Below are 24,418 nucleotides of genomic sequence, written 5' to 3'. Positions count from 1 at the left end.
GAAGTGAGGGAGATAGGTTCGAGACCTCTCTCAAAATTGTCATACGTAACACCTAATACATTATTTTTAAAGCTTTGAAATGAAGATTTTAAATGCTAAACATCATTATAAACCTAATAAAATAATCACACAACACAGAATATATAATTAAACTAAGTTAAATGAACAAAAACATTTGCTAAACAGCATTATAAACCTAATAAAATAATCACACAACACAGACTTCACTTGCATTTTTCTGCAAACAGTTCTTTCTATGCATTCCAATCTGGACTGATTTATAGACAGGAAGATCTTGTTCCTTTGAAATCTGCTCGATAGCTCAGGTCTGGTTAAACTGATTAATTTCAGTTTGCTTGGCTTTGCTGCAACACAAGAGGACAGCTCGATCTACTGGCTATTTTAATAAATGCACTGCTTCTCAATTCTTTTCAATAGCAGTCACATGACTGGAAAAAAAGGTTGTTATTTTGAAACGGTGTAAATTGAACCGTTGTAAAACGAGGGCCACCTGTATATATATATATATATATATATATATATATACAGTATCTCACAAAAGTGAGTACACCCCTCATATTTTTGTAAATATTTTATAATATATTTTCACGTGACAACACTGAAGAAATTACACTTTGCTACAATATAAAGTAGTGAGTGTACAGCCTGTATAACAGTGTAAATTTGCTGTCCCCTCAAAATAACTCAACACACAGGCATTAATGTCTAAAACTTTGGCAACAAAAGTCAGTACACCCCTAAGTGGAAATGTCAAAATTGGGCCCAATTAACCATTTTCCCTCCCCGGTGTCATGTGACTTGTTAGTGTTACAAGGCCTCAGGTGTGAATGGGGAGCAGGTGTGTTAAATTTGGTGTTATCGCTCTCACACTCTCTCATACTGGTCACTGGAAGTTCAACATGGCACCTCATGGCAAAGAATTCTCTGAGGATCTAAAAAAAAAGAATTGTTGCTCTACATAAAGATGGTCTAGGCTATAAGAAGATTGCCAAGACCTTGAAACTGAGCTGCAGCATGGTGGGCAAGACCATACAGGGGTTTCACAGGACAGGTTCCACTCAGAACAGGCCTCGCCATGGTCAACCAAAGAAGTTGAGTGCACATGCTCAGCGTCATATCCAGAGGTTATCTTTGTGAAATAGACGTATGAGTGCTGCCAGCATTGTTGCAGAGGTTGAAGGGGTGGGGGGTCAGCCTGCCAGTGCTCAGACCACACGCTGCACACTGCATCAAATTGGTCTGCATGGCTGTCGTCCCAGAAGGAAGTATATTCTAAAGATGCACAAGAAAGCCTGCAAACAGTTTGCTGAAGACAAGCAGACTAAGGACATGGATTACTGGAACCATGTCCTGTGGTCTGATGAGACAAAGATAAACTTAGAGTACAAAGAAAAGTGTGTCTTGCCTACAGTCAAGCATGGTGGTGGGAGTGTCATAGTCTAGGCCTGCATGAGTGCTGCTGGCACTGGGGAGCTACAGTTCATTGAGGGAACCATAAATGCCAACATGTACTGTGACATACTGAAGCAGAGCATGACCCCCTCCCTTCAGAGACTGGGCCGCAGGGCAGTACTCCAACATAATAACGACCCCAAACACACCTCCAAGACGACCATTGCCTTGCTAAAGAAGCTAAAGGACTGGCCAAGCATGTCTCCAGACCTAAACCCTATTGAGCATCTGTGGAGAATCCTCAAATGGAAGGTGGGGGAGTGCAAGGTCCAACATCCACCAGCTCCGTGATGTCATCATAGAGGAGTGGAAGATGACTCCAGTGGCAACCTGTGAAGCTCTGGTGAACTCCATCCCCAAGAGGGTTAAGGCAGTGCTGGAAAATAAAAAACTAGCTCAACCAAAAAGAGGAAGAGTGAATAGGTGCGCCAACCAAAATGAATAAAATACAATGTCACATGGATAGCAATGGTAATAATTGTACTGTGTATGTATATTTGTACTCATGGATAGAGCAGATCTAATACTGAGACTCGTGTTTTCTTCTTCTTGTTTTTTTGTGTGTTTTTTTTTAAGTTTTACTTTTTATACTTTGAATTGTTTAATATATTGGAATGTATATCTGTGTTCTCCTTCCTACTTGGAATTCAGTCAGCAGCAGTGACTTACTGATACTACGGATTAACTGTATAAGTTAAGTTTAGTCAAATAGACCACATAAGACATCACTCCCTTACCCTCGACATTCCCCCCCTATCTATACCATACCACAACACCACCCATCACAAATCATACCCCCTTATACGAGGTTCTCTAATTCTTGCTTCTATTCCCTAACACAAACTTGCCTCGCTATCTGCTATTCTCACACATATCATCTGTAACAACCTGGGGGACACCTCTATGTTAGGCACCCTCACCTCCTCGCAATTACACTCTTCACACCTCTTAACGATTAGTTATACCCCCCATCTCTCCTTCAATCTTCTCTACATACACACATTCTGTCCGCTAGACCGCTCAGTGGCCTAGACATATACTTTACCTAAAGTAACGTGACATATTATAAGACTCCTTTTCCCACCCCCCACCTTCTCCCCCCAGCTTCATTCCTCTCTTCCAGTTTCCTTATCTAAAGCGGCTCTTGTCCGCTGAATGCCCCGGATCCCTTTAAACTCTCTCATATACTAGTTATTCATTACTGGAACTATACCTTTAGCAGTACACAACACCAGCTGAGTTTCTCACTCCTAGATTCCCTGACCCGGGACACCCACCTCCCGTTCACTCCTATCCTACACACACCTACCCTACCCCCCCCTCCCACTCCGTAACCATGAATGACATTAGACTTGTCACTCTAAACTCAAAAGGACTTAACTCCCCTACAAAGCGCAGTCTCCTTCATAATTACCTATATAAAAATAATATAGACATAGCTTTTATTCAGGAGACACACTGGATCTCCTCCTCAGAGATCTCCCATACCACTCGTCGATACCCCACAGTACTTGAAGCCACATACTCCTCTAAATCTAGAGGAGTAGCAATATTTCTTAGCAAAAACGTTCAGTACGAACCAATATATACTGAGTGTGACCCTGCAGCCAGATTCATCATCTCAGTATGTAAGCTCAACAAACAACCCATTACTCTTGTTAACCTGTATGCCCCTAACTCCAAACAGATTGGATTCCTTAGATCACTTCTGCGATCTGTTTCTGCAGTAAAGCAAGGGATACTCATTATAGGCGGAGACTTTAATTTGTTATGGGATACACATTTAGATAGACTCGGACCAAGCAATCACCACAGCGACAGAAACATACATTCACTTTCCAAGGCCTTCCAAACCCTAATGGCACAGCACGATCTTTATGATATTTTTAGATCGTTCCACCCACAGGAGAAAGACTTCACCTTCTATTCCGCCCCACACAAATCGTACTCCCGTATAGATTATTTTTTTTCAAATGCCGTATTATTATCACAGGTATCCTACATCAAAATAGCCACGATATCATGGTCAGACCATGATGCCCTACACCTACGCCTTGGCCCATCCCTCGCTCCCAACTCCCCTCCTAGCTGGCAACTACAGGACTGGACAATTACTGACCCAACCCTAAAACTAGAATTACAATCTATAATTACAGATTACCTTAAGCTAAACGATAATCAGCAAACATCGATACAGTATCTATGGGCTGCACTTAAAGCAGTTCTGAGAGGCTTCCTTATACAAGCCGAGGCTACCGCCCGTCGGCGAAACAATATAACCCTCTCAGCCCTAAACATACAACTGAGACAGTCAAGAACCTTACTGAAATCACAGTACTCCCCGTCAGTGAATCGCCAAATAGTAGACATCACTAATCAAATTCAACAACTAGAAATTCACAAAACACACAGACTTCTAGAAAAGTTCAAAAGAATATACTACCATCAAAGCAATAAACCTACCAGCCTACTAGCATCAAAACTTAAACACCGGACTGCCCAATCTCGCATCATGGCCATTCATGACCCGCAAGATAAACTGGTATACTCCCCCTTGGATATAGGAAACTCATTTAAACAATTCTATCACACCCTATATAATATAGAAGACTCACAAGATATGCAGACCTACTCTATAGAGACAATAGCCTCTTACTTAGAAACCATTTCTCTCCCTAGCCTTGACCCAGACAAAGCTCAGGCCTTGACAGCACCAGTCACATTAGTCGAGGTACAACATATCATACAATCCCTGAAACTTGGTAAATCCCCCGGGCCAGATGGCTTTACCGCCAGATTCTATAAGACTTTCCAACACTTACTTGCTCCCATCCTCTGTAGGCTCTGTCAAGAAACCATGAGTAAAGGCTCCTTCCTAGCTGAATATTTAGAAGCCACTATAGTGACAATCTTGAAACCAGGTAAACCACCAGATTGGTGCTCTAACTACCGCCCAATCTCTTTACTAAATCTAGACACGAAAATCTACGCCAAATTGCTCGCCAATAGACTCTCAGCGGTTGTCTCATCTCTTATAGACCTCGACCAGGTGGGCTTCATCCCACATAGAGAGGGCCCAGACGCGACAAGACGCATCTTGAACCTCTTACACTTTGCCTCGAAACAACAGATCCCCCTTCTGGCCCTGTCATTGGATGCCGAAAAGGCGTTTGACAGGGTCAGATGGGACTACCTATGGAAAACAATGGAGTCCTTTCGAATCCCAGATGAGTTCATACTCGCAGTCAGGGCCCTCTACTCCAGTCCCTCAGCTAGGGTACGCGGAGTGGGATTCCAGTCCTCCTCATTCACCATATCTAATGGCACTAGGCAGGGGTGCCCTTTGTCGCCCCTGCTGTTTGCCTTAGCTATTGAACCCCTAGCCCAGAGCATCAGAGAGGACCCACGGATATCAGGTCTCCTCATTGGCACGCAGACCCACACTATTTCATTATATGCTGATGACATTACCCTCCTATTATCTTCACCTAGGGACTCCCTCCCTCCGGTTTTCGAGATATTAGAAAACTTCGGTAAATTGAGTTACTACAAGCTTAATATCACGAAAACAGAGGCCCTCCCTATACATATTCCTTCCAGGATCCTTGCCTGTTTACAAAAGAAATACCATTTCCACTGGAATGAATCTACCCTTAAGATCCTAGGAATATCCCTTAGCCCAGACCCATCTGTCACAATCACCCACAATTATTCGGATAGAATCCCAGAGTTCAGAAAATTGTTAGACACATGGGAATTCCGTGAAATTTCATGGACTGGCCGCATTGCGGCGATAAAAATGTCCTTTCTACCCAAAATCTCTTACCTCTTCAGATCCATACCGTACAACGTCCCTAGACCTATCCTAAACAAATTACAGAGCATAATGACGTCTTATATCTGGAAAGGTAATAGTCCCAGGACCTCTAGGCGAACCTTAGAGAAACCAATTGAACGTGGAGGCCTCGCCCTCCCTAACCTTATAAATTACTATTATGCGGCCAGGCTTTCACATCTTCTAGCTTGGAACAACATGGAACGCCATTCGAAATGGCGGATCCTTGAATCAGAAATAATCCCAAATTCACTTAGCCTATCGGATCTCCTCTGGATACCGTCACATCACAGACAACAACTGAATAGCACCCTTCCGGTATTAAAACACGCGTATCAGATTTGGGACCAAATCCGACATAATCCAGCCATATCACCTTACCCTTCACCCATGCTCACGGTTCGAGGCACGTTGTTCTGCCTTCCAGATTCCCACCCTGAAGCTTGGCGACACATACAGATTCAGACCGTGACAGATTTTTATAATGGAGACAGGTGGCTCTCACACCCTAATTTTTGCTCTATACACCAAATCCCTCCTAATCTTAGCTTTGAGGCATACCGACTGAGCACACGCCTACGCACATGGGGGTACCCAAAAACAAAACTTAGACAACCCACGATTTGGGAGTCAATGTGGCAACAAGCCTCTAACATCACACACCCCTTAGCTGCACACTACAACCTACTCAACAACGCAAACACTCCACTCAAAATCCCGCAACATTTGGCATGGGAAAGAGAACTGGGTTTCTCCGCAGACTTTGAGACATGGCAAGCTAGAATACTGATAACCAAAAAATTAATACACTCTGCTACTCTATGGGAGCTACACTATAAAATTTTAGTCCGCTGGCACTTAGTCCCAACCGCATTACACAGAATCCATAATACTTGCCCCCCTACATGTTGGCGGCGGTGTCAACATCTAGGCACTCCTCAACATATCTGGTGGTCCTGCCCAGCCATCCAGCCGCTTTGGGAAAAAGTCTATAGCCTCCTCCGTGACTTGGGAATCACAATACAGTACATGCCTGTGACGGCCTTGCTCCATCTGCAGATGCCAAACCTCTCTACCCCACAAGAAGCCCTTGCAATTTATATTCTCATGGCCACGAAATTAACGATAGCCAGAGCATGGAGAAACGAAAACTCCCCTTCCTTCTCCCAGACACTTAATATAATTCACTACATTGGTCAGATGGAGCAATACTCTTACAGGACCTTAGATAAAACTGACTCTTTCACCGAGATTTGGTCTCCGTGGCTCACGAAATTCCCTAAATGGGGTACACATCACACAACCACTCCCCAAACTTAAAATATGTTTCAATCTCTTCCCCCCCCCCCTTCTGCCTTTCTCATCCCCCCTCCCGGGCAGGGAATCCCTCAGTTCTTCTTACCCACTACCCAACATCCACACCCCGTACTCTCCAGTACTGCTGCTTATACATCTTTAAAATAACTACTCTTATTACCTTCACATATGCTAACCCCTTCCCCCCCCCTAAAATAAAAACGAATTGAGTCCATTCTTACCATAACAGGGGTTATACTTTATTTACAAACGTATGTTATACTGTTACATGGAAATGACATGTTTTACTTCTCATTGATTTCTTCTTAAACATTCAATTATTTCCATAATGCTGTTCATAATTCAAATGTTCATTCAATGTACATCTCACCCAACTGTTATTCTGTTAACTTTGCATTGATCTCAATAAAAAATTTTTGATTGGAAAAAATACAATGTCACAAATAATGTTGCATCACTATAAAAACAGCAATTTAACGAAATTAAAACACTAAACAGTAGTAATGGGACAAAAGTCCCAAAATATTGCGTAGAGCAAATAAGGAGTTCCAAAAAAGTCCCAAAACAATGTGGGTCTCCCCATAGAGGGATATATAAGTAAAAATAAAATTAAATATATAAAACAAATGTTTCTTTGTTCTTGCTTTAGTTGTTTAGTGATCTCAGCGTGTGTACAGCAATGGTTTACAGGCAGCTCTTCATAAAGTGAGATGGCCACTCACTCTCATGGTAACCTACAGAAAAATATATAAAAGAAGGCACCCATAGTGTAATACATTCGAATCAGTGGACAAATGTGATACAAGGTGATAGAAATGCACTCACATTTAGGAAAGCACTGTCAAGTGCCGTACAGACAGGCCAGAAATTCTAGAGTATTCTGGCTCTCTCTTTCAGTAGCAGCAACCTGTGTGTAGTTGTTTCTTCCTTGAAATTAATCAAAAACAGGCTACCATAGCATAATATGTTGAGGCATAAATAAAATGTAAGGTAAAAATGTTCAACTCACATTTGATGATGCACTACCAAGTGCTATAAGGGCAAGCCAGATATTCAGGAGTAGTCTGCCTAACTCATTCACTGTGTCAGGAGCATCAGTAGGGGGTGTCTCAGTCTTGGAAACTATAGGATCCACACAATAGCCAAAGTGTATTCCAGATTATTGTCAATCAGCTGGATTCCCATAAGAATGTGTATAAAACTCAGTCAATTCAGGGTAATCCAAACTTAATTGCAGGGTTTACAACTAAGACGTTTAGTATCTTCTAAAGCAGCAGCTGCTGGAACAGAGACTAGCTAGTTACACCTCTTAAAACTAATAGAGGCATCCAACTCTCAGAACAACAAGACTGGGGTACATAATACCATAATACAGTATAATTTCCATTCTCTTCCTCCAAGTCAAACTAGCTAACATTAGCTAAGTACAAGAGAGCATTAACAAAGATCACAACAGGCTTTTCAGATCCTAAATATACAAGTATATATCTATGTAGATCGATAATCTCTAGATCAAAGGATCATAATGCAAGCCAGTAACAATAGTTAGAATACTAGATTTATTAATAGGAAGATAGGTAAGCAGGTGGGTAAGATAAAGCCATTTCTTGCCAACATTAGCTGCTTCATGGAGAAATCATTGTTGCTTTTAATTTTTATTTTTTTAACTTTATTAATTTTGATAACATTTTCTTCTTTAGTATATTTCTTCTTCAGTATCCCTTTTTCTTCATTATGTTATTATATGTATTTTTAAGCCATTTTTACTTTCTAATCAAGATCAAGTATTGATATACATATTAGTATACAAGCAAATAAGAAAACGTACAAGTATATATAGTTTTAAATAATAAAAAAAAGTATATATAGGTAAAAAAAGGATATTGCAAGTCAGACAAATGTTAGATGAATATATCTGTTCTTTTGCCTCACTGTTCTGGATCCATATAGTGAGCGGACATAACATGACACTGTCAACGAGTTCCTAATACAGTCTATTTGACACAGTACTATAACAATACCCCTATTGAAAATTGTTTAGTGATATTAGACAATCAATGGTTAATCACAACACAAAGAAAACACCCCTCTAGGTAATTGGTTCCACTCACCTATAAAAGGATCCAGAGCAGCAGAGGCCATTATCTCTGATGAAGCGCATGTACGCACGCGCAAAACGCGTCAGATAGGAGCTTACCTTGAGATTGTTGAAACCTGTATCCCAATAAATTGTGGATATACAAAGAGACCCAGCGTTTTTCTTTCCTCATCTCATCAGCATATTATGCTATAGTAGTCTGTTTTTGATTCATTTCAATGAAGAAACAACTACACATAGGTTGCTGCTACTGAAAGAGAGAGTTAGCCAGCATACTCTAGAATTTCTGGCCTGTCTGTACGGCACTTGACAGTGCTTTCCTAAATGTGAGTACATTTCTATCACCTTGTATCACATTTGTCCACTGATTTGAATGTATTACGCTATGGGCGCCTTCTTTTTATATAGTGCTGGAAAATAATGGTGGCCACACAAAATATTGACACTTTGGGCCCAATTTTGACATTTCCACTTAGGGGTGTACTCACTTTTGTTGCCAACAGTTTAGACATTAATGGCTGTGTGTTGAGTTATTTTTAGGGGACAGCAAATTTACACTGTTATACAGGCTGTACACTCACTACTTTACATTGTAGCAAAGTGTCATTTCTTCAGTGTTGTCACATGAAAAGATATAATAAAATATTTTCAAAAATGTGAGGGGTGTACTCACTTTTGTGACATACTGAATATATATATATATATATATATATATATATATATATATATATATATATATATATATATATATATATATATATATATAGGGTTGGATATATATTGTACCAAGATATGTAGAAAGATGTATTTATGAATACATAGAACATATTCTTCTATTTGAAGAACACTAGAATGTGAAATATTCATATTTTTATGTCAGATTAGTGCATTTAAGAATATGCAATCTCGTTTGCGTGCAAGTAGGTTTCCCCCCCCCCCACACACACACACACACTTTGTTTGCTCCATTAATTTCTATGGGGGAATACGGTTATCACGCTTGTGACAAATCGGGGTAGATATCTAGAGAAAACATATTAGCAGTTAATCTGTACCTCACTGGCAGATATTAATTAAAGAAAAAATAAGATTCCTTTTGCTATGTTACAACCAGACTGCAATATTTTATTTCATGTATGAATATCAGTTGCATATACTGTGTTATAATTTATATATACTGTATGTGTATATGTGTGTATATGTATATATATATATATATATATATATATATATATACATACACACACATATGCATATATACATACACATACATATATACATACACATATGGTATACTGCTTAGTGCAATTCATTTCTATTAAAGCATCATTAGTGTTTCATGATCGTAAAATAATCTTCTACGTGAAGCCTTAACATATTTCTAGCCAAAAAATACACAATAACTATATACTATGTTTTTAAAGTAAAAGACAAAATGATTAGAGGAACAAATAATCCAACTCTGTCTGACAAAATTAACGCCACTTTGTTACTTACAACAAGTGAGAGGGGTCGTTTCCAAGCGACAACACCAATCAATCCTGACAAGAGTACCTGGAATTAAATGAGAAATGTCAGAGATAAAGCACACAGCAAATTTATTTTATCAACAGGCAGACAGAATATTGCCTATTAGTATGATTATTATTATACTATTTCAAAATAATTTGTCTAAAAGGATTTATAGCCATATATAGGTGCATATAGAGATAGATGATAGATAGATAGATAGATAGATAGATAGATAGATAGATAGATAGATAGATAGATAGATAGATAGATAATAGATATAATGATAGATAGATAGATAGATAGATAGATAGATAGATGATAGATAGATAGATAGATAGATAGATAGATAGATATATTCCTTGTGTATTTGCACAAGTAAGAACTATAGATACTATTCTAGCAACATTTACACTATTTTTGTACATTAAAATTGCTTTGATGCTACAGTTTAAATGTTCTTCATTTAAAGCAATTTGGAATTAAAATTTAAACTTGAGTGAAAAAAAAAATGCAATTATTTAATTTACCTGTTTCTCTTGGTATCAGTGTTAAAACTTAGCTCCTGTATATAAGAACATACTGAGGTAGGCTCAGGACATGCCTTGAGCACTATATTGCACCAGTGTTTTACAACTCCTACTACCACCAATGAAATGACACCACACCTGTACACATATTTATTACACTTGAAACCCATACGTTTACACACTCAATACATCAGGGCCGAATTATTAAGCTCCGAATGGAGCTTGATGCCCCTGTTTCCGCGCGAGCCTTCTAAAGACCGCTGCTCTATAACTGGTCCGCCTACTCTGAGGTTGCGGACATCAATCTGCCCGAGCCTAGACTATCGGGCTGATTGACACCCCTGCTAGCGGCCGTGAATGTGCAGGGGGCGGCATTGCACAAGCAGTTAACAAGAACTGCTTGTGCAATGATAAATGCCGACAGCGTATGCTGTCAGCATTTATCGATGTGTGGCGGACATGATACGCTACATCGTATAATGTCCGTCCGCACTTTAATAAATCGGCCCCATCAACTATCTATTTTCCTCATTCCATTAACCCTTTTATTAACTATTATGAGGAAGAAAAGGAGTAAGGAGAGAAGGAATGTAAAGGAAAAAAGGAAAGATGAAAGGAAGGAATTAAAAAAGAATATGAAAAATATGCATGCATCTTATAAAATAGTTAGCTAAACAATTTTTTTTATTATTTTTTAAAAGATACTGTGCTTGTCTAAAGGAGGAATCAATATCCACTTCTCATTCACTTCCAGACATGGGCTGAGGATAAAAGATCACAATAGTGCAGTGAGTAAGAAATAAGACAGCCACTACAAAGGGAAATAGTCATAGGGAGTCAAGTGCCCATTTTTAAAAGATTTATTCCTGAGTTTAAGTATAAAATCACAAAGGATTAAAAGCTCACTTGCTGGATTATGTTGCTCAATGTGCTTCAACTTTACATTATTCTTTTTGAAGAGCAAGATAAAATATTTCATAAAAGAGCTGTATCACATAACAATTATACTACTGTTTTATACCCTAAACGTTCCTGCTAATCGATTCTCCATTCTCTATCTTCATTTAAAAATGTATGATAAAATTCGAAAAAAAATAGACTAAAAAGACTTACACCTAGATTACGAGTTTTGCGTTAGAGGCTGTGCGGTGCTAACAAGCAGTTTATGCTCACCGCTCACTTACAGACAGCGCTGGTATTACGGGTTTTTACAACCCAGACAAGAAGTGAGCGTTGAGCAAAATTTTGCTCCTTACCGCACTCCAATACCAGCGCTGCTTACATTAGCGGTGAGCTGGTGTAACGTGCTCGTGCACGATTTCCCCATAGGAATCAACGGGGAGAGCCGGCTGAAAAAAAGTCTAACACCTGCCAAAAAGTAGCGTAAAGCTCCTTAGCGTAGCCCCATTGATTCCTATGAGGAAATACACTTTATGTCTGCACCTAAACCCTAACATGAACCCCGAGTCTAAATACTCCTAATCTTACACTTATTAACCCCTAATCTGCTACCCCTGACATCGCCGCAACCTAATTATATTATTAACCCCTAATCTGCTGCTCCGGACACCGCCGCCACCTACATTATACTTATGAACCTCTAATCTGCTGCCCCCAACATCGCTGACACCTACATTATATTTATTAACCCCTAATCTGCCGCCCCCAATGTCGCCACCACCCACCTACATTTATTAACCCCTAATCTGCTGCCCCAACGTCGCCGCCACTATAATAAACATATTAACCCCTAAACCGCCACACTCCCGCCTCACAAACATTAGTTAAATATTATTAACCCCTAATCTGCTGGCCCTAACATTGACACCACCTACCTACATTTATTAACCCCTAATCTGCAGCCCCAATGTCGCCGCCACTATAATAAACATATTAACCCCTAACCCTAACCCCCCAACTTAAATATACAGAAAATAATAAACAAATTACAAGATTTTTAAACTAATTACACCTAATCTAATCCCCCTAACAAAATAAAAAAGCCCCCCCCAAAATAAAAAAGCCCCACCCTACACTAAATTACAAATAGATCTTAAAAGGGCCTTTTGCGGGGCATTGCCCCAAAGTAATCAGCTCTTTTACCTGTAAAAATATTACAAATCCTCCCAAACATTAAAACCCACCACCCACACAACCAACCCTACTCTAAAACGCACCCAATACCCCCTTAAAAAAACCTAACCCCTTGAAGATCACCTTACCGGGAGAAGTCTTCATCCAACCAGGCCAACAAGTCCTCAACGAATCCAGCAGAAGTGGTCCTGCAGACGGGCAGAAGTGGTCCTCCAGACGGGCAGAAGTCTTCATCCAGACGGCATCTTCTATCTTCATCCATCCGGCGCAGAGCGGGTCCATCATCAAGACATCCGACGCGGAGCATCCTCTTCTTTCCACGGCGACTGAAGAATGAAGGTTCCTTTAAGTGACGTCATCCAAGATGGCATCCCTTAGATTCTCATTGGCTGATAGAATTCTATCAGCCAATTGAAATTAAGGTAGGAAAAATCTTATTGGCTGATGCAATGAGCCAATAGGATTGAGCTGGCATTCTATTGGCTGTTCCAATCAGCCAATAGAATGCCAGCTCAATCATATTGGCTGATTGCATCAGCCAATAGGATTTTTTCTACCTTAATTCCGATTGGTTGATAGAATTCTATCAGCCAATCGGAATTGAAGGGATGCCATCTTGGATGACGTCACTTAAAGGTACCTTCATTCTTCAGTCGCTGTGGAAAGAAGAGGATGCTCTGCGTCGGATGTCTTGAAGATCGACCCACTCCGTGCCGGATGGATGAAGGTAGAAGATGCCGTCTGGATGAAGACTTCTGCCCGTCTGGAGGACCACTTCGCCCGGCTTGGATGAAGACTTCTCCCAGCTTCGTTGAGGACGAAGGTGATCTTCGGCCCGGTTGAATGAAGACTTCTCCCGGTAAGGTGATCTTCAGGGGGTTAGTGTTAGGTTTTTTTAAGGGAGTATTGGGTGGGTTTTAGAGTAGGTTTGGTTGTGTGGGTGGTGGGTTTTAATGTTGGGTGGGATTTGTAATTTTTTTTACAGGTAAAACAGCTGATTACTTTGGGGCAATGCCCCGCAAAAGGCCCTTTTAAGGGCTATTTGTAATTTAGTGTAGGGTAGGGCTTTTTTTTGGGGGGGACTTTTTTATTTTGTTAGGGGAATTAGATTAGGTGTAATTAGTTTAAAAATCGTGTAATTTGTTTATTATTTTCTGTAATTTAGTGTTTTTTTTGTACTTTAGCTAATTGTATTTAATTGTATTTAATTGTATTTAATTTAGGGAATTAATTTAATTATAGTGTTGTGTTAGGTGTTAGTGCAACTTAGGTTAGGTTTTATTTTACAGGTAAATGTGTCTTTATTTTAGCTAGGTAGTTTATTAAATAGTTAATAACTGTTTAATAACTATTGTACCTAGTTAAAATAAATACAAACTTGCCTGTAAAATAAAAATAAACCCTAAGCTAGCTACAATGTAACTATTAGAAAGAAATATGCCAAAAGAAAAGCGCTAAAAGAAAAGGTTGGCATATTTCTTTCTCATCTCTTTGAGATCTGGTTGGGAGATCTCGCCGAATTTAAGATAAGTTTGTGTGGTATAATCCTCTGGCGCATTTTGATATATCTCTTCTGAACAATGAAACTATTAGTTATATTGTAGCAAGCTTAGGGTTTATTTTACAGGTAAGTATTTAGTTTTAAATAGGAATAATTTAGTTAATTATAGTAATTTTATTTAGATTTATTTAAATTATATTTAAGTTAGGGGGGGTTAGGGTTAGACTTAGATTTAGGGGTTAATAACTTTAGTATAGTGGCGGCGATGTTGGGGGCGGCCGATTAGGGGTTAATAAATGTAGGTAGGTGTTGGCGATGTTAGGGACGGCAGATTAGTAGTTAATAATATTTAACTAATGTTTGCGAGGCGGGAGTGCGGAAGTTTAGGGGTTAATATATTTATTATAGTGGCGATGTCCGGTTCGGCAAATTAGGGGTTAAAAAATTATTTTTAGTGTTTGCGATGTGGGAGGGCCTCGGTTTAGGGGTTAATAGGTAGTTTATGGGTGTTAGTGTACTTTTTAGCACTTTAGTTAAGAGTTTTATGCTACGGCGTTGTAGTGTAAAACTCTTAACTACTGACTTTAAATTGCGGTACCAGTCTTGACAGGAGAGGGTCTACCGCTCACTTTTTGTCAGACTCGTAATACCGGCACTATGCAAGTCCAATTGAAAAAAGAGGATACGCAACTTACGTATGTGGATTTACGTTATTTCCAGGTCTGGCCAAAAAAGTGAGCGGTACACCTGTACCTGCAAGACTCGTAATACCAGCGGGCGTTAAAAAGCAGCGTTGGGACCGGCCAACACTGCTTTTTAAGCCTAACGCACAACTCGTAATCTAGCCGCAAGACTTTTTTATTTATAAATTAAGATGATTATTTTTACACTTTAAATGAATGTTCACACTGCATTTCTCTAGTCTTTTAAGTGCACTTTTTTGTCCGGAAAATTTATCATACACATTTAAACTCGAGTTGACCTAACTATCTGGAATATATGAATGTAAACTTTACCATAAGATGCCGGAATATAGAGTATATGATTGACTACTAGAAGTAACATGTCACTTTTGAATTGAGGTGGATCTGAGTTGGAACTGTTTTGCAAGGACTACTTGATTAAGGACTCGAAATCATGAATTTTATGATTGACTAATATTTTTTAAGTTTGTAATTGGTCTTTTCACAAGACCAATCACGTGATTGGTTAAAAAGAAAATAGCTGTTTTTTAACCATAGAATACATTTTTTTTATTAATAAATTATTTGTAACTGATTTAAATTTAATTATAAGGATTTTAACAAAACTTTACTTCTTCCTAAGGATAAAAATATGTAAGATAACATATGAATGAGAGTTGATAAGCAGTAACTTTTAGGGTTTAAAGCAGCAGTAAAATTGTGATACAGCTCTTTTTATGAAATATTTTATCTTGCTCTTGAAAAGACAAATGTAATGTTGAAACGCATTGAGCTACATGATCCTTCAAGAGAGCTTTTAATCCTTTGTGGCTTTTACTTAAACTCTGAAATAAATCTTCTGAATAGCTGCACTGAACTCCCTGTGACTATTTTCCTTTATAGTGCCTGCCCCGTTACTTGCTGCACTATTATGATATTGTATCCACAGTATCTTATATGAAAATGAATGAGAAGTACCTGTCCCATTTGTTATTAGCTGCACTATTGTGATATCCTATTCACAGCACCATGTATGTAAGTAGGTGAGAAGTACCTGTCCCATTTGTTATTAGCTGCACTATTGTGATATCGTATTTACAGCACCATGTCTGTAAGTACAGTAGGTGAGAAGTACCTGTACCATTTGTTATTAGTTGCACTATTGTGATATCCTATTCACAGCACCATGTCTGTAAGTAGGTGAGAAGTACCTGTCCCATTTGTTATTAGCTGCACTATTGTGATATCGTATTTACAGCACCATGTCTGTAAGTACAGTAGGTGAGAAGTACCTGTACCATTTGTTATTAGCTGCACTATTGTGATATCTTATTCACAGCACCATGTCTGTAAGTAGATGAGAAGTATCTGTCCTATTTGTTATTAGCTGCACTATTGTTATATCTTATTCACAGCACCAGGTCTGTAAGTAGATGAAAAGTATCTGTCCTATTTGTTATTAGCTGCACTATTGTGATATCTTATTCACAGCACCATGTCTGTAAGTAGGTGAGAAGTACCTGTCCTATTTGTTATTAGCTGCACTATTGTGATATCTTATTCACAGCACCATGTCTGTAAGTAGGTGAGAAGTACCTGTCCCATTTGTTATTAGCTGCACTATTGTGATATCTTATTCACAGCACCATGTCTGTAAGTAGATGAGAAGTGCATGTCCCATTTGTTATTAGCTGCACTATTGTGATATCTTATTCACAGCACCATGTCTGTAAGTAGGTGAGAAGTACCTGTCCTATTTGTTATTAGCTGCACTATTGTGATATCTTATTCACAGCACCATGTCTGTAAGTAGATGAGAAGTACCTGTCCTATTTGTTATTAGCTGCACTATTGTTATATCTTATTCACAGCACCATGTCTGTAAGTAGATGAGAAGTATCTGTCCTATTTGTTATTAGCTGCACTATTGTTATATCTTATTCACAGCACCAGGTCTGTAAGTAGATGAGAAGTATCTGTCCTATTTGTTATTAGCTGCACTATTGTGATATCTTATTCACAGCACCATGTCTGTAAGTAGGTGAGAAGTACCTGTCCTATTTGTTATTAGCTGCACTATTGTGATATCTTATTCACAGCACCATGTCTGTAAGTAGATGAGAAGTGCATGTCCCATTTGTTATTAGCTGCACTATTGTGATATCTTATTCACAGCACCATGTCTGTAAGTAGGTGAGAAGTACCTGTCCTATTTGTTATTATCTGCACTATTGTGATATCTTATTCACAGCACCATGTCTGTAAGTAGATGAGAAGTACCTGTCCTATTTGTTATTAGCTGCACTATTGTTATATCTTATTCACAGCACCATGTCTGTAAGTAGATGAGAAGTACCTGTCCTATTTGTTATTAGCTGCACTATTGTTATATCTTATTCACAGCACCATGTCTGTAAGTAGATGAGAAGTACCTGTCCTATTTGTTATTAGCTGCACTATTGTGATATCTTATTCACAGCACCATGTCTGTAAGTAGGTGAGAAGTACCTGTCCCATTTGTTATTAGCTGCACTATTGTGATATCTTATTCACAGCACCATGTCTGTAAGTAGGTGAGAAGTACCTGTCCCATTTGTTATTAGCTGCACTATTGTGATATCTTATTCACAGCACCATGTCTGTAAGTAGGTGAGAAGTACCTGTCCCATTTGTTATTAGCTGCACTATTGTGATATCTTATTCACAGCACCATGTCTGTAAGTAGGTGAGAAGTACCTGTCCTATTTGTTATTAGCTGCACTATTGTGATATCTTATTCACAGCACCATGTCTGTAAGTAGGTGAGAAGTACCTGTCCCATTTGTTATTAGCTGCACTATTGTGATATCTTATTCACAGCACCATGTCTGTAAGTAGGTGAGAAGTACCTGTCCTATTTGTTATTAGCTGCACTATTGTTATATCTTATTCACAGCACCATGTCTGTAAGTAGGTGAGAAGTACCTGTCCTATTTGTTATTAGCTGCACTATTGTGATATCTTATTCACAGCACCATGTCTGTAAGTAGGTGAGAAGTACCTGTCCTATTTGTTATTAGCTGCACTATTGTGATAACTTATTCACAGCACCAGGTCTGTAAGTAGGTGAGAAGTACCTGTCCCATTTGTTATTAGCTGCACTATTGTGATATCCTATTCACAGCACCATGTCTGTAAGTAGATAAGAAGTACCTGTCCCATTTGTTATTAGCTGTACTATTGTGATAACTTATTCACAGGCAGCACCATGTCTGTAAGTAGATGAGAAGTACCTGTCCTATTTGTTATTAGCTGCACTATTGTGATATCTTATTCACAGCACCATGTCTGTAAGTAGGTGAGAAGTATCTGTCCTATTTGTTATTAGCTGCACTATTGTGATATCTTATTCACAGCACCATGTCTGTAAGTAGGTGAGAAGTACCTGTCCTATTTGTTATTAGCTGCACTATTGTGATATCTTATTCACAGCACCATGTCTGTAAGTAGGTGAGAAGTACCTGTCCTATTTGTTATTAGCTGCACTATTGTGATATCTTATTCACAGCACCATGTCTGTAAGTAGGTGAGAAGTATCTGTCCTATTTGTTATTAGCTGCACTATTGTGATATCTTATTCACAGCACCATGTCTGTAAGTAGGTGAGAAGTACCTGTCCTATTTGTTATTAGCTGCACTATTGTGATATCTTATTCACAGCACCATGTCTGTAAGTAGGTGAGAAGTACCTGTCCTATTTGTTATTAGCTGCACTATTGTGATATCTTATTCACAGCACCATGTCTGTAAGTAGGTGAGAAGTATCTGTCCTATTTGTTATTAGCTGCACTATTGTGATATCTTATTCACAGCACCATGTCTGTAAGTAGGTGAGAAGTACCTGTCCTATTTGTTATTAGCTGCACTATTGTGATATCTTATTCACAGCACCATGTCTGTAAGTAGGTGAGAAGTATCTGTCCTATTTGTTATTAGCTGCACTATTGTGATATCTTATTCACAGCACCATGTCTGTAAGTAGATGAGAAGTACCTGTCCTATTTGTTATTAGCTGCACTATTGTGATATCTTATTCACAGCACCATGTCTGTAAGTAGATGAGAAGTACCTGTCCTATTTGTTATTAGCTGCACTATTGTGATATCCTATTCACAGCACCATGTCTGTAAGTAGATGAGAAGTACCTGTCCTATTTGTTATTAGCTGCACTATTGTGATATCTTATTCACAGCACCATGTCTGTAAGTAGGTGAGAAGTACCTGTCCTATTTGTTATTAGCTGCACTATTGTGATATCGTATTCACAGCACCATGTCTGTAAGTAGGTGAGAAGTACCTGTACCATTTGTTATTAGCTGCACTATTGTGATATCTTATTCACAGCACCATGTCTGTAAGTAGGTGAGAAGTACCTGTCCCATTTGTTATTAGCTGCACTATTGTGATATCCTATTCACAGCACCATGTCTGTAAGTAGGTGAGAAGTATCTGTCCTATTTGTTATTAGCTGCACTATTGTGATATCTTATTCACAGCACCATGTCTGTAAGTACAGTAGGTGAGAAGTACCTGTCCTATTTGTTATTCGCTGCACTATTGTGATATCTTATTCACAGCACCATGTCTGTAAGTAGGTGAGAAGTATCTGTCCTATTTGTTATTAGCTGCACTATTGTGATATCTTATTCACAGCACCATGTCTGTAAGTAGGTGAGAAGTACCTGTCCTATTTGTTATTAGCTGCACTATTGTGATATCTTATTCACAGCACCATGTCTGTAAGTAGATGAGAAGTACCTGTCCTATTTGTTATTAGCTTGTATTGTTTTCTACAGTTTTTTTTTATCTGTAATACTTCTATACTGCTGTATCTTCTGCTTGTATGTGTCTTTAGTTTTTAAAAAGCAGAACTAATAACTGCTGCTGATTTTAAACTGAACAACAAGGAAGAAACTCCAACTAGTTTTTCATTTTTGAATGCTCGTCTCTTGGTGAATACTTAATGCTGTCATATCCTCAGCATCAGTGCACCTAACATATCCTGATGTTTCATCTCACTGTGTGACATTGTGCTATTCACAGCTGTTCCACCACCATCTGCGGAACTCTTGTTTTCATTGGCCCTGGGAGATACTATGGAAGCCAGTGGTCAATACTGAGAGGGAGAACAATTTTCTTTTCAATTGTAATTACTGCTGTTTTGTAGCTTTTATGTGCAGTTTGTTGTTATTTATTATTTACAGCTGCCTCACTAGATTTCACATTGCCTGTTCATTTGTTATATCCCTGTCTATCTTCAGAATAAATGCATCTCTATATTAAATACAGCCTGATTAGAAGACTAGCGCTTGTACTTGTAATTGGGTATTATTTTATAAACATTTTGATTTGTCTAGTGTACACTTTTACTTTTAAATCCTATTCCCATTTTTATTTTGATTTAACGGTACCAGTTCCATTAAGGAATTACTCTGAAATCCTTGGCATTTTAAGCTAAATAATACCACTGGAAATCATTTATAAGCAGTTTTATTTGCGTATGGTAAGTACTTGTCTTCTGTCCAGCATTTTAAAGTACATGCAAGAATATTGCTACATAATTAAATCAAGCCAGCTGCTGAAGTATTACTTATGTTTAAACAGAGCAGCAAAAAAATATATGGCATTTCATCTTTGAATGTCACTGACTCTCCAAAGATGTTTCGCATAAGTAATTTTCAAAGAGTTTATAAATTAAATATTTTTTCTATTTTAACTGCATTGTACTTTGATGGAGAGTTTTATGCTAAAATGTCATTTTTGGCGGCTGTTATAGATCCCATTTTTAGATTACCAGTCTCTTCATTGACTGCAAATGTGAAGCTAATTGGTTGAGACATGTTTTCCCCAAATGTGTCAGAGAGATACAGGAAACAGTAGATATTTCATATTTTTAAATCCATCAAGTAGCTCAGAAGATAATTAGTTTCAAATTGGAGTTAGTGCTATTCTCATAGTGAGTGTGTCTGTCTAAAAAAGTTCAAAGTGTAAACCCTCCTTGTCACATTGCTATAACTGTTGCATTTGAGTGTACGTCATGGGTAGATTGATAGCAGGTGTGTATGGCAATTGGAGTTTTATTCAAATTTGACTTACGAAATACTATTTTGATATCTTTGATATCCAGTCAGTTGTTGACAGATTTCACAAAGAAAAACCAACATATAGAATACCTTAATGCTATGCTTGAATATATAAAATTAATTATATTTTAGACTAAATTAACAAGCTCTTTGGCGACCTGCTAGTTACATCATTTTAGAGAATGAAATCATATTTAGGCTTATTACTAAAGGCCAAAACTGCTTTAAGAATGATTATTTGTACAAAGTTTATGCTTTCACACACATTCCTGGTTCCTTAAACAAGCAAAAAAAATGGATTCATATTAAAAGGGCTAAAAAAATTTGGAAAATATACATAATTTATGCTTAGCTGAAAAATGTATTTATTTAATGGTGGTGAGAGTCCACAATCCATTATTCTTCTCTGCCACTTGGAGGAGGCAAAGACTCATAAACTTCGAAAGCTCTATAAAACCTTTCCGACCTCACTTAAAACTAGTTTGATGTATAGCCATGCAAAAAAAAAAAAAAAAGCTAGGAAAAGAACTAAGAGGAAAAAAAATAGGAGCAGGGAAAAAAGATGTGCAAAAAGAAATGTCACACTTGGTGTCAGGTCTGGAGAGTGAAGTTCATTTGCAGAGGCATATTCGGTTACAGGCTCCAGTTTATTGAATGGGGCTAATGTAGCTTTCTTACTTTTAGGCATAGTGATGGATGGGAAATACAGAAACTGGTATCACAGGCAGACTACTTGCAAGACCGAGTATAATAGTTTCTTGAACAAAGGATATAGCAGAAGCTGAAGACACGGGATACACAGGTACTGCTGTGACAGGCTGGAGACACAGGATACACAGGTACTGCTGTGACAGGCTGGAGACACAGGATACTCAAGTACTGCTGTGACAGGCTGAAGACGCAGGATATTCAGGTACTGATGTGACAGGCTGGTGACACAGGATACTCAGGTACTGCTGTGACAGGCTGGATAGACAGGATACTCAGGTACTGCTGTGACAGGCTGGAGACACAGGATACTCAGGTACTTCTGTGACAGGGTGGAGACACAGGATACTCAGGTGCTGCTGTAATAGGCTGGTGACACAGGATACTCAGGTACAGCTGTGACAGGCTGGAGAGACAAGATACTGAGGTACTGCTGTGACACGCTGGAGACACAGGATACTCAGGTACTGCTTTGACACGCTGGAGACACAGGATACTCAGGGAAAATACAGAAGAATGGGCAATCAGAAAGCAGATTTCAGAAGCCAGGAATACACCAACAAGGCAAAAATTCAGAAAGCTGAACAGGGGCACAAACAATAGAATCAATCACAATGTCAAGGCAAAGACTGATTTGCCAGTCAGGTTAAAATAGTCTGTTGGTAATTGCACATTACCAACAGCTGACAGCAGGTGGTCCAGAGAGCCTGAGAATGAAAGCAGAAAACAAAAAGGAAAGCATCCACAACTAAAGCCCTCTGAGGGCTCAGCAGAAAGTCACTGGAATACAACATGAGAGACCAGAGTTCAAGACCCGAGGGGCATGACAAGAAATAAACCATCACCAGAAAAATAAGATGGTGGGGTTTTGTGGACTCTCACCAATATGAAAGAATTTAATTTATCATCTAAGGATAAATTATGTTTTCTTTCATGCAGGTGGTGACAGTCAATGGTTCATTATTCCTGGGAACTAATACCCAAGCTTTGAAGTCCACAAGTAATGAGAAATAAATGATGGGAAATAAAGAACATCTTTTTTCACAGAGAAATTAAATCCACAACCCAAATAGAAGAAAAAATAGGTTATAACTCTCCTTTTTTGTAGAATTGAGTAAAAGTATGCAAAGCAGACCAAGTGGATGTCTTTGAAATTTGACCAACTGAAGCCTCATTCTTAAAAGCACAAGAAGTGGTAATTAATCTGGTAGAATGAGCAGTAATCAATTTAAGTGGAGGCTGTCCTGCATCCAAACCTACTTTATAGATCAAAAGCTTCAGACAAGAAGTGAAAGAAACAGCAGAAAACGTTATGTCCTTTCCTGTATCCAGAAAAGTGGAAAAATAAACTAGAAGTTTACCTGAAATCCTTAGCAGTGGCTATATAAGACATCAACAAGATCCAAACTATGAAGAAGCCTTTCCAAATACATTTTGGGATTAGGACACAATTTCCCTACTTAAATTATCCAAAGGCACAACCTTAGCTAAAAAGTAAAATTTGGTCCTGATGAAAAATAAGATAAGGAGGATCACATGAAAGAACAGATAATTCAGAGACTCTTCTAGCAGAATAGATATACTAAAGAAAACATCCTTCCAATAAAGAAGCTTAATATCCACCTTATGCATAGGCTCAAATGGAGGGGCCGGTAGAACTTTCAAAACCAAATTTAGATTCCAAGGAGGAGAAATTAGTTTAATAACAGACTTAATCCGGGCCAAAGCCTGAACAAAACCATGAATGTCAGAAAGATAAGCGATCTTCTTGTGGAACCGAACTGAAAGAGCAGAAATATGAACTTTCAAAGAACTGGCAGATAAACCATTATCTAAACCATCCTGCAAAAACTGCAAAGTCATAGGAATTCTAAAAAGATGCCAGGAAAAACCATAATCCATAATCCATAAACCAATCAGTAAAGAACCTCCAGACCTTATGATATATCTTCCTGGTCCCAGGCTTACAGGCCTGTATCAAAGTCTCAATAACGGAATCAGAAAAACCTCTCTGCCTAAGAATTAACCATTCAGTCTCCATGCCATCAAGCTTAGCGACATGAGATCCAGATGGAAAAAATGGACTTTGAGACAGAAGGTCTGGGCGCAGTGGAAGTGGCCAAGGTGGGTAACTGGACATATGGACAAGATCTGCATATCAAACTCTGTGAGACCAAGCCTGAGCAATCAGAATAAACTGATGCCTCATCTTGCCCAAGTCTGTCTATCACTCTTGAATGAAGAACCATAGGAGGAAAAACATAGGCTAGACAAAATGAGAGACCATCAGATTTATCTCGGGGATACCCCATAGATCCATTATATGATTGAAAATATCCAGATGGAGAGACCATTCCTCTGGATGCAAGGACTGAAAACGAAAAAAATCTGCTTCCCAGTTGTTTACTCCTGGAATATGAACTTTCTGTCCTTTCCTGTATCCAGAAAAGTGGACAAACAAACTAGAAGTTTATCTGAAATCCTTAGCAGTGGCTACATAAGACATCAATGCTCTAACAAGATCCAAACTATGAAGAAGCCTCTCCAA

General features: G+C 38.6%; 1 protein-coding gene across 1 annotated transcript in view; it reads right to left on the bottom strand.

Annotated features, from left to right (window-relative positions):
* ENTREP2 (endosomal transmembrane epsin interactor 2) overlaps positions 1-24,418 on the bottom strand; it is a 1,562,546-nt gene that overhangs the window by 1,174,042 nt on the left and 364,086 nt on the right. Inside the window, exon 2 of the mRNA XM_053717551.1 lies at positions 10,221-10,277. Coding sequence (XP_053573526.1) covers positions 10,221-10,277 — 57 coding nt within the window. The remainder of the gene's footprint in view (positions 1-10,220; positions 10,278-24,418) is intronic.

This window comes from Bombina bombina, chromosome 6, assembly GCF_027579735.1.
Source record: "Bombina bombina isolate aBomBom1 chromosome 6, aBomBom1.pri, whole genome shotgun sequence".
Classification (NCBI taxonomy): domain Eukaryota; kingdom Metazoa; phylum Chordata; class Amphibia; order Anura; family Bombinatoridae; genus Bombina; species Bombina bombina.
The sequence above is the reverse complement of the archived record's forward strand: the minus strand, read 5'-3'. Positions and strand labels throughout refer to the sequence as shown.